We start from the raw sequence: 12,436 nt of genomic DNA, 5'->3' as shown, positions 1-12,436 counted from the left end.
GGGCAAAGTTGAACAATAATGTTCATACCCTACACAAGGCCACTCCTTCCAACCTGGGAGAAGTAGCTATTTCACTTAATACATAGAAACAAATACAGAGTCAAGCAAAATGAGAAATCAGAAGACTAAGTTACAAACAAAAGAACAAGATAAAATAATAAAAAAAAACCCTTAACGAATGATGAGTAATTTACCTGATAAAAAGTTCAAAGTAACCATCATAAAGTTGTCACTGAACTCAATGAATGAACATACTGAAAATTTCAATGAAGAAATTATCAAATAGAAGTCACAGAGTTGAAAGAGACAAAAACTGAACTGAAAAATACACTACAAGGATTCAATAGAGACTAATAAAATGGAAGAAAGGATCTGTAGAAACATAGCAGTGGAACTCATTCAAACAGAGCAATTAAAAAAAAATTTTAAAAATGAAGGCAGCTTAAGGAACATATAAGACAGCCTCAAGTGGAATAACAGTTGCATTCTAGGTGTTCCAGAAAAAAGAAAGAGGCAGAAAACTCTTGAGAAGAAATAATGGTTGAAAGCTTTTTTAACCTAAAAAAAAAAAACCAGACATTTGGATCCAGAAAGCCCAGAAAATTAAATAAGATTAACCCAAAGACATCCACTCAAGACACATTATAATTATAATTAAAATGTCAAAAGTTAAAGAGAAAGAGAGAATCTTTAAAGGGGCAAGAGAAGTTACATACAAATAAGAATATTAACCTCATAAGAATATTAACATATGTTTCAGCAAAAAGCTTACAGACCAGAAGGAGTGGTAAATATATTCAAGATGCTGAAAGGAAAAACTTACAACCAAGAGTACTCTATCTGGGAAGGTTATCATTCAGATTTGAAAGAGAAAAAACATTTCCAGACAAGCAAAACTAAAGGAATTCATCCCTACTAAATTGGCCTTACAAGAAATGCTAAAAGAGCTTCTCTAAGCTGAGAAAAAAGGACACTAATTAGTGATATATATATATATATATATATATATATATATATATAATATTACTAATTATTATACTATTATTATAGTATTATTATTATACTATAGTATAGTATAGTATAGTATAGTATAGTATTATTATACTAGTATTATTATACTAGTATTATTATTATACTATTACTATTATAATATATATAATATATATATAATATTACTAATTATTATTATCAGAGGATCTGACTAGACCTTTTTCCAAAGAAGACATACAGATGGCCAAAAAGCACATAAATAGATGCTCAACATCACTAAGCATCAGGGAAATGCAAATCAAAACCACCATGGGATATCACCTCACACTTGTTAGAATAGTTATTATCAAAAAGGCAAGAAGTAACAAGTGTTAGTAAGAATGTGGAGAAAAGCAACTCTTGAGAACTGTTAGTAGGAATATTAACTAGCATAGCCACAGTGAAAAACAGTATGGAGATTTCTAAAAAAATAAAAAATGGAACTACCATATGATCTAGCAATTCCACTTCTGGTATTTATCCAAAGGGAAAAACCCCCACCAATTTGAAAAGATATATATAAGATAGATGTATATAATTTGAAAAGATGTACCTCCATGTTCATTGAACCATTATTTACAATAGCCAAGATATGTAAACAATCTAAGCACCTACCAATGGATGAATGGATAAAGAAGATGTGATGTATATATATGCAATGGAATACTACTCAACCATAAAAAAGAATAAAATCTTGCCATTTGCAACAACTTGATGGAACTTAAGGATATTTTGCTAAGTGAAATAAGTTAGAGATAGATACTGCATGATTTCACTTATATATGGAAACTAAAAAGCAAAGAAAACAAAGCAAAACTCATAGTTACAGAGAACAGAATGGCAGTTTCCAGAGGAGAGAAGGGTCATGGAGTGGGCAAAATGGGTGAAGGGGGTCAAGAGGTACAAACGTCCAGTTATAAAATAAATAAGTCATGGGGATGTAATGTACAGTATAATGACTATAGTCAATAGTATTGTATTGCATATTTGAAAGTTGTCAAGAGAATAAATTTTAAGTGTTCTCATTGCAAGAAAAAGAATGAGACTGAATAGTGACAATGGTAACTTGACTATTGTGGTGATCATCTTGCAGTATATACAAATATCAAATCATTGTGTTGTATATTTGAAACTTATATGTCAATTACACCTCAATAAAAAAGAAGACATATTAATCTTAAAAGTTTAAAGATCTAAAGCTTTAAGCTTCATGTAAAGTTCAAAATATGTAAAGCATAGACTAAGTATAAGGAGAAATAAACAAATCTATAGATATTGTTGGAGACTTTCACATACCACTATCTGTCACTATTAGAACAAGTAGACAGAAAATTAGTAAGGGTAGAGAAGACTTAACAACCAACTTGACCTAATTGACATTTATCAAAACCTCACCCAACAAGTGCCCACAGAATACACACCAAGACAGACCATATTTGGGGCCATACAATAAATCACAACAATTTTAAAGTAATCTCTGAAAAACTGCAAAATTTTGGATACTCAACAACATACCTCCCAGACCATATGTCGAAAAAGAAATCACAAAAGAAAAATAAAAACATTGCATTTTAAATGCAACTCATTGCTCACACTAAAATATCTCTTATACAGTACCTACTTATCATTTACTTATCATTTACTTACTTACCAAATGTCTTTATGAACCATTAGCTAAAGGGCTGACTGCTAGAGCTTTTCTGATCTGAAGTGGCTGAGTGCATGCTAATGAATGTTAGTTCAGCAATAGTAACTATACTTTTATTTTGCTTTGTGCCTTAGTATTTTTTTGCCCAGCTCTTTATCCCGTTACTTGCTCAACTGAATTGAATTAATATTTATTGATCGCTTATTAACTGTAAAGTTCATGCTAGGTACTTACGAGATTATGAAGATGAGTTAAGGCAGAGTTTCTAATTTAAAGGAATTATATTACAGCCATCAAACACCTAGATCTGCTACCTTGGACCTATTAACTCCCAATTCACCTTTCTCTGCAACTTGTTTAAAACAGTGTTTTAGAACAGGCAGGTTCTTCCTTTAATTCTACTAGGTCCTAGATTTGTTCATTATATCTGTAAACCTTGAAGGTCTTGGGTTTGTCATTCCATTCCTAATTTTTAGGATTTGATACTGATTCTGGGACTCTGCCAAAGGAAACTTTAATTAATTTTTGACAGACATACTAAAAACATGTCTTCCAGCTTGATTCTCAGTTCTTGCTTCTGATGTTTCTCTTTCCTTTTATCCCAAGAGAACAATATCACTGTCTTTTTCCTTAATTGTGGTGAAAATGATTGCATATAACTGGTATTTAGAAAATCGCAGCCACTGGCAAATTTACACTGAAGAACAATAAACAAAAAGAACTTCACTGAGCCATTAAATTGCTTCAGTGGTAAACTCTACCATCTTATAGATAATAGTTTTTCTTCTAACACATACTTCAACATATGCGGTAGAGTTGCATATCTTACTTTGAGATTAGGTATTAAAGTCCCAGAGAGAAAAGTGAAAATCACCTATAGTTAAAATTACTCCTAAAAATTCCTAATATCAGCATCAATACTTTAAGATATCAACTACTGAAGGTTAAAATGCCAATGATTTGTTTTTTTCTTGGTATTTTTTCTTGGGCAGCGGAAGCCATGGTTATTTGGCAGGTGAGGTCAAGAATAGAAACTGATAACTAATATCTTTTATTTTCTCTTAGCTAAAAATGCACAATTAATTTTGAGCAGGCTAAATTTGAATAAATTCACTGTCTCAAAACCCAAATTGCTTAATAAGAGATTATGGGCTATGGAAAAAAAATAGCTTAGTTATGATAATACTATTAAGTTATATAGCAAAAAAACTACATGGTCCAATCATGAATCTAAAATTAATATTCAGTAGGAAAATATACTACCTCACTGAGGTTTACTTTTTTTATTTTTTTATTTTTTTGGTTTAAAACAGATTTTTCCTTTAACTACAGATAACTGTTAAACATTATCAAATGCTGGCAAGACACTGTGTTCTCAACATAAAGCAGAATTTTGAATTTATGTCAATCGACTTTAAGGTGACTGATCTTGCCATTCTGGGCTGACTTTCAGTGAGAGACCCATGAGAACATACCCAAAAAAGAGACACAGAGGACAATATTACAAACGATTCTTACTTGTTAACACAGTGATTGATCTGGATGGCTTGGTAACCACATTTCCATTTACCACTACCAGAGTGATTATGTAATAAAGGCCATGATAATTAGCCTTAAAGGTAACAGGAGGAGGCAAAGTGCTGTTGAATTCCTCAAATTCGAAGAAGTAATTTTTTGATTCCCCAGTTATCTTCACAACATACACAGATGATGGGCTCATGACATCTGAAGCTTCTAAAGAGACAACGATGCTATTATCGTCTTGAACAGTTACATGGAATGTTGTGGCATTCTGTTTAAGAAAAGAGAAAAAAAAAGGAAATGAGGGTCAAACTGAGATAATTAGCAATAAAATTATGCTAAGCTAATTTTTCCAAAACTAATGTTTGTGATAAGCATCACATGGGTATTTTAGTGTTCAAGGAAAAGCAGAAAGAGAAAGATCAACCCCCTTATGACCTTATGATCTTCTCAAGCTATTACTTTTGGTTCTTCTCCATTGAAAAGCTGCCACCAGGTTCATGGATTGTGTCATGTAACCAACACAAAATAAGCACTGTGGAAATGAGTAAAGAATGAATGAATGAAAATCAGTTTGGCTCTTAACTTCCAGAGAAGTCTTGGTTTCAGCTATGCTGGAGAAACTATATGGATGGAACACTCTATTTTACTTTGGAAGGAGTAATGCGGTGGGAGTCCTAGGAGAATTCTAGAAGAATGTCAAGGCAGTTATTTCCTCTCTCACTTTTCACCTGTTAGTTCTGGAAAAAAAAAAAAAAAGTCAGGACTGAGAATCCTGAGATACTCATTTTCATTAAAGGTTAGCCAATCCTTAATAAGAGAGGCTAACATGCTCTTTGAAGAGGGAACCAGACTGAGGATCACTGCCATCTTTGGAAAAGGCAGCGGCTAGAGGAATGAAAACTCCTCTAAGTGTCTAGATAAATGTTTATAGATGGTATCTGAAAAATCATTGTGTGGTTTAAATATTCCTTTCTGACTCTTCCCCATACTGTACAAGCAGAATAGTCCTTCTGCTCTCTTGTTTCACACAAGACTCATATATTTTGTATCATTGCTGCTTTGTTTTTAATTCATTTTCTGGGTATGCGGGGTTCAGGGAAATTATTTCACTGCTCTGAGCCTCAGATTTCTCTTCTGTGAAAGTGGGACAGAACAATGGCTAAAACTTGTTTAGTACTTGCCAGGATCCAGATACAAAGCTAGGTAGCCTATGAATACAGTCATCTCATTTAATATTCAAAATGACCTGATAGGTTATGTTTTTTTTTCAAAGTCAGTTTGTAGTTAAGAAAACTGAGGCTCAAAAGGATTGAGTCACTCACCCGAGATCACGCATCTAGTTTGCATTCTTAACCATTGAACTTACAGGAGTCCCCAAACTGAGATCCATTATTCCACGTCTGTTTGTCTTTCCCTCTTGACTTGTTTTCCTTACACTGAGTCTGACACACAGAATACAACTGGTAAGTCTCTGTTAAGTAAATGAAAGAATTGCTGATGTGGACATTTGCCTCTTAGAATTAACCTAATGATAGCTCACATGTTGTCAGTAGCCAAATACAGTACATAATTAGTATCCTAAAGGAGGCTAACATGTTCCTAAAAATGTACTGATTTTTTTCTTATTGTTTTAGAAATCTAGTTTTTACAGGTCCTAGTATTTGTAGAATATCTGGCCATTAACAGAAATTTAATTCTGTTAACATTTAGTAGACTTAATTGTGTTCATGATATTCTAACCATACTAGACCCTAAGTTCTTTAGGAGGAGGGACTGTATCTTATTTCTAGCTGCATCTCTAGCTCCAGGACCACTTCTGGCATATGTAAGGTGCTCTGTGATCTGGATAGTCCTGAGCAGATCTCTATAATACAGATCAGTCTGTAAGAATTGACTTTTAAAATATCCTTCTATCCACATTATATCTCATCGTCGGACACATGGGGGTAGGTTTCTAAAACTGTGTACTTTTGGAAAACAAAACAAACATACAAAAAATGTGACCCACTCATATTGCCAGGGATCCAGGTGGAATCGTAAGGCTAAACCAAGCCTCCTATATCCAGTAACATCAACTCTGGCTTGTATTCATTATTGGTTACAGAAACTGATTCACTATCTTAGAAAACAGTAAGTTTACAAACATTAGGTTCAGAATTAATTAAGAACGTTTTGCTCTATGTTTTAGTAGCAAACAACAAAATTTTGTGATAATGAAAAGTGGGATACATAGACTCAATTTTCCAAAGTGTTTAAGAAATATATATCTAATGGGTCATGATGCTTCTTAGACAGCGCAGTCTTCCAGGGAGAGGGACTAATCTTCCAAAATCTAACGACAGCTTTGGGGATGATTGTATCAGCCATGAAAATAAGCATTGGCCCATGTGCTCCCCAGTCGCCAAAAATAAATCAGGGTAGGCTAATCAGATTCAGTCAGTGGGACTAATGAGAATAAGGCAGCAGGCCAAGTGAGTCTAGGCAGTGAGCCTAAAGAAATGTCATCATGCTATTTCTTTTCTGTCCTCTGTGCTTCAGCTTTTCCTGGAATCTATAGTCAGGAGAAGATTCTGAATGTATGCTGCAGGTATGTAATCCCTGCTGAGATGTACAGCAAGTAGGAAGAGTTAAAAGTTAGAGAAATGGATAAACTTTGGCAAGGTCAGCCTTGATTTATTTGGTGGATAGAGAAATATTTAAGACTTTTTTTTGAATCTGGGTAATAGTATTGCTTGACTGTGCGATGAAAATATTTTTACTGAAATTTCCTTTGCATACTAAAATTTAATATAAAAATTTCTCCGCTTCAACACCCTCATTTCACACTTGAAAGAGCAGCGGTGCAAATGTCACACAAGCTAATTGATGTCAGAACAAGGTCTAGGATCCACAGATCCTTATGTCTCCTGGTATTTCTCTTTCCTGAACTAGAGGTAAGCTGCTTAAGGCAGCAAAGGGGGCATGGGTGCTTGGCTTTAGCAAGGAACAGGGAGCCCGGGAGCCTACCCTATGGCCAGTCCTATGGGATAGAAGCTACTGGACGAAGACAGAGTGGGCAGCACTAAAGAGGAGAAAAATGCAGGATGAGTCCCTGGAATGTGGGACAAAGAGAGAAATGGCCTCAGATCTGTTCCAGTCTGACATCGTAGGCAGTCTTCCAGCATCTCTGACAAACACAGCAACTGTTATCTATTGATCCCCTAATCTAGACCAGGCTTTGCACTTGGCATTTTAAATGTTTTTTCTTTTTTCCTTACAACAATTTTTAAAAATAGGTGTCTTTCTCCCCAGTTTACTTAGAGAGTTTAAATAATCTGCTTAAGAGCACAGCAACAGACTTGGAATCAGAGGGCCTGAGCTTCTATTCCTTTGTTGCAGCCTATTATCTGACAATGTGGAAAAACTTAACTTCATCTGCTTAATTTCTAAAACAGGGGTGATTCCTATAACTCATGGGATTTGGGTAAGAATTAAATGGCTTTAATAAAAATGCTAATAGGATGAACCTAATAAATATTAGTTGTATTTCAAAGGTTCTTATGTTTTAGTGAAGTTTTCAATCCCTCAATGACCTGTCAACTATATATGTTCTATAAGCATTCATTGAACTAACCTCACAACTCTAAGGAATTCTGTGATCATGGTCACTTGATGTTATATTCACATTGGAGAGCTACCCATTTTATCAACTCAAAAACAAATAAACATTAGCTGAGCGCCAACTTTGTGTCAGGTATCTTGCTGGGTATTGGTGATAGGATCTGAGTAAGACAGGGGACTTGAACCCCTGGAGCTCAGACTCTACTCAGAGACTCACCCAAATGCATCATTAAGATACTATGTGAGTGTTAGAGACTTTGAAAAGCTGTCTGTTTGATGCTGTTTTTTTCTGCCTATCTGGGACCCATCTTTGATTATATCTTCTTATTTTGGAGCACTGCTTCTTTCCCACCATCAAGCTAATAAGGAGTCCCATGGGAGTTGCTAATGGTAGTGAGCTACTCCCAGATCAGAGCAGGAGGTACCTTGGCTCAGTCTGGGTGAATCATAGTGCCCCGTTCTCCCTTCATGGAGACAGCCATAAGGATGCTCCTGAGGATTGAGCCAGCCTACTAGAATGCTTTGTCTAAAATTTTATACTGGAATTAGTGGGAAGGAACTTTTTCTCCTCTGGTTCCAACTATTTATGGATGCAAATCTGGAGAAGTCAGTGTCTATAATTTCTGCCCCATGAAGACAGTTGCTTGAGGGAGAATCCCTGATACAGTCTGAGGTCCTCGTCCTGTCATCCTAAGGCCCAGCCCCTGTGGAGTCTGATGACCTGAGTGAATAAATACCAGTTTATAGTTTAAGTCGGGTAAGCTGGACTTCCAAAATTGACAGTCAAAGATTCTGGTCAATACCAGAGAATTGTTCAGTGTTTTCGATGTTTAGAGAAGAAAGCAAGTAATTACGCTTCTGCAATGGGTATGAGGGAAAGTTTCAAGGTAGAAGTGATGCCTGAAAGATGCTCAGGAGTTTCCCAGGAGAACAAAAGTCAGAGAGCCATCTGGAGAAATGGGAGAAGAGCCCACTGTCCTCAGGAGTGGGTAGATCAAGGTAAGACTTCCAGGGAGGATGGTTGACAGCCCAGTCCAAGATGTGAACTGGGGTATTCCTTAGGCCAAAAGAAATCATGATCTATTTTAATGCAGAAAAGTGACATAATTATATCACAGTTTACAAATACCAATATAATTAGGAACATGGACCTGTATAGTTAGGAATTGCCTGACTTGGCCCACCTAAGGCCAGTAGACTATAAGAAGGCCATTGCAACCACTCAGGTAAGACCTGATAAAAGTCTAAGCAAATGGTGGCTACACCAAATCTGCTTGTGTGACATGCATTTAGAACATTATTAATGCTCCAGCAGGCAACCCAATCAATGATTAGACTTATTAGAGGGCATTTTAGAAGGAACAATTAGAAAATTCTGCTTGTGCTAAGGTTACCACATAAGATATAATGGGATGCTCAATTCTTTTAAATAGTACTATCAATGGTGTCTGGTGCTTATATAGCATTTATGGCCATATTTCTCTGCAGACACTATGTAATTCATCCACTTAGCCTCCTGTCCAGTGGCAGGAAAACTTTTTCAGTATGATCTTTTTTTTTTTTTTTTTTTTCATTTCAGTTCCTTCAGGAAGATCAAGTTCCCAGAGCTGTCTGGACAGGGCAGAGCTTCTCCTGACACTTTCTCAGAATTATTCACAGCTCTCTTTCAGAAAATGTCAGAATAGAATTTGGATGTTGATCTGGAGGGCTAGGGATGGACTTCCCCTCATTTCCCATGATATATGCAATTGTCAGCTATGTCTTGAGCAGCCAGCATATATCAGGGACTATGTGGGACACTGCGGGGGCCACTCTACTTAGGAGGAAAGAGGGACACTGGTATTATGTGCCTTTGTCCTTCCTAACATTGTGTCTGACCAATAATAGTAACAATGAGGATAACAAGGAGGATGCTCTCGCAGTAAAGGACACCAACTTCCATAGTGCTCATTAAGTGCTGCCAGACACTGCTTTGAAGCTCATCCAGCAAGCTGTTGATACATGCTTGCTGAATGAATGTAGTTATACTCTACTGTGTAATACCTCCCGATGTGTGTCTTAAATGTATCATTTCAGGTAGAGCATATAGTGTCTTTCTCCATGCCTGGGTCCACATTCACGGACAGGTCAACTTTCCATGTTTTACGTGCCTAGATACATTTACTTCTGTTTTTATAATTTCATAATACAGAGTCATCTTCTCTTTTGCCTCTTTTTGGTAAAGGAGTCCAAACTTGCATGTCAGGCAGGTCATACACATGTGAGAAGTGGTCTAGTATAATAGGATTGATTGATGAAATCGTTAGCAAATGGGAGGATGCATACATTACCTAAAACCATCATTAAAAAGCACAATTGTAACAAAATAAAAGTACGCTGGCCAAAGAAAACACATTTGCAGTCCAGTCTCAGCCCAGAGGCTGCCAGATTATAGCACTTGAATTTGTCGCACTGCCATTTCTTTGGTCAAACACCTTATCTTTGGACCTTCACCTTCTGATCAAACTCTTTTCTCTGCCCAGCTAGAATGCAGAAATGATAACTAAAGTCTCTTACCCACTATGCATTCATTTAAAATAAATGCAGATGGCATTTCCTTATCAAGTTACCTATCGTGTGTGTGTGTGTGTGTGTGTCTGTGTGTTAATGGTATTTGATTATATATATTAATGCAGAATTATTTCCTGATTTCTTTTTTTTAAGATTTTATTTATTTATTCATACACACACACACACACACACACACACAGAGAGAGAGAGAGAGAGAGAGAGGCAGAGACACAGGTAGAGGGAGAAGCAGGCTCTATGCAGGGTGCCCTATGTGGGACTCGATCCTGGGTCTCCAGGATCAGGCCCTGGGCTGAAGGCAGTGCTAGACCACTGAGCCACCTGGGCTGCACTATTTCCTGATTTCTAATGCAGACTTGCAGTAGAAGCTCTGCAGAACTCTTAATTCTGAAGATTAAACAAAACATGCTTAAGAAAAAAATTTAACCTGGCATTTTTAAGTAGAGAGAAACGTACTGAAGTTTGCTGAAGAGATGTGCCAAAATTCCAAGTGCTATTTAGGAAAATAATAATAGCCATATATCACATTTTATATTTTACAAAGCACTTTCAAACCCATTTTCTCATTTGATCCTCAAAACATCCCATTAAGTTATTATCTCACTTCATGGATGCAAACACTGAGGTACAAAGAAATTAAATGGGTTTCTCAAGGCTACTCTATGATGATGTGGAGGAACTGGCACTGAAGGCAATTCTTTAACTGCAAACTTTATGACTCTACTATGCTGCTATTTGCGGAGTCTCTCATGCTACTTTTCATATCTGTATTTAGTTGGTGGTGAACTCCTTCAGCATGAACCATGACTTACTCCTCTAGGTTATGATTGATAGATACTCCAAAAGGGTGGTATCACTAAAAAAGGCAATTTTGAGATAGAAAAAAATTCTGGGGCTCGTGGGTGGCTCAGTTGTTTAAGCATCTGACTCTTGGTTTCAGCTCAGGTGGTGATCCCAATGTCCTCGAACTGAACTGGGGAGCCCATGCTCAGCAGGGAGTCTGATTGAGCTCCTTTCTCCCCCTCTCCCTCTGCCCCACCCCTTGCTCTTGCTTTCTCTAAAAAAAGAAAGAAAGAAAGAAAGAAAGAAAGAAAGAAAGAAAGAAAGAAAGAAAGAAAAGAAGGAAGTTCTGGAGACAGGCAAATCTGGGTGCAAATCTTACTTAAGTGATACTCTCATTTTGATTCTTCAAGGGAGATGAAGGGCAATACTTTACAAACAAATTTTGTTGCACCAGATAAATTATGGAAACACTAAAATGACTAGGTTTTTGAGGGGATTATAATGAGGCTGTGTGTACATTACTTAACCCAGTGCCTGATATGTAATAGATTCTCCGAACACAATAACTGATTGCTACTACAAAATTTATGGACTATGTTTCCACCGTGATTTTCTTTGGGACATGTACATTTTCGAAGTCCTATCTTGTTAGGACACTGACACCATGATTCACATATGGTTCAGTAGCTATCCTGTCTTTCAGTCTATTTATCCAGTCTATTTACTAATACTGATTAGTATTACCCCTTTATGTGGCATCATGAACAAGAACAGCCAGTATTCCTTTTTCTATTATGCTTGTGTACGACAGCCTGAGCTGCCCTATTTGACTGAGGGTTACCATGGGAACAGTTTCCAGGACCTACTGTGCTGAGTAGTTTAGAGACCTGGAAGCTGTCCCTGGCTGATGATTGACTCAGGAGGAGGTGGGTCCATAATCCAGGAAGCCACAAAATACATTTGTTTTCAACAGTTCAATGATCAGGCCACTTCTAAAAATACACAACATTCTTCTGGCTTAATGTGTTATGAAAAATAGGGGTTCCTGGAAGGTCAATTTTGTCTGTGAAATAAGTGTTATTTTCATAATATCAAGCACTCACAAATACAGTTTTGCTTGAATTTTTTATTCCCCAAATCTGTTTTCCGTCCCTTCCAGTATTTATAGTTTTAAAATAGTTTTACCTCAGAAAGATGCTTAGGAAAATGTAACTGAAAGATAATTTACTGAAAGATAATGTGGAAGATGATGGTGCTAATCATTTATTTTAGAATGGATGAGTT

At 36.4% G+C, this 12,436-nt stretch overlaps 1 protein-coding gene across 3 annotated transcripts in view; it reads right to left on the bottom strand.

Annotated features, from left to right (window-relative positions):
- The window catches only part of PTPRO (protein tyrosine phosphatase receptor type O), a 241,447-nt gene that overhangs the window by 103,879 nt on the left and 125,132 nt on the right, over nt 1-12,436 (bottom strand). For all 3 annotated transcript variants that reach the window (XM_038576903.1, XM_038576902.1, XM_038576904.1), the window contains exon 2: nt 4,196-4,469. In XM_038576903.1, coding sequence (XP_038432831.1) covers nt 4,196-4,469 — 274 coding nt within the window. The remainder of the gene's footprint in view (nt 1-4,195; nt 4,470-12,436) is intronic.

This window comes from Canis lupus, chromosome 27 (genome assembly GCF_011100685.1).
Source record: "Canis lupus familiaris isolate Mischka breed German Shepherd chromosome 27, alternate assembly UU_Cfam_GSD_1.0, whole genome shotgun sequence".
NCBI lineage: Eukaryota > Metazoa > Chordata > Mammalia > Carnivora > Canidae > Canis > Canis lupus.
Note: the sequence above shows the minus strand (reverse complement) of the source record. Positions and strands in the feature narration are given on the sequence as shown.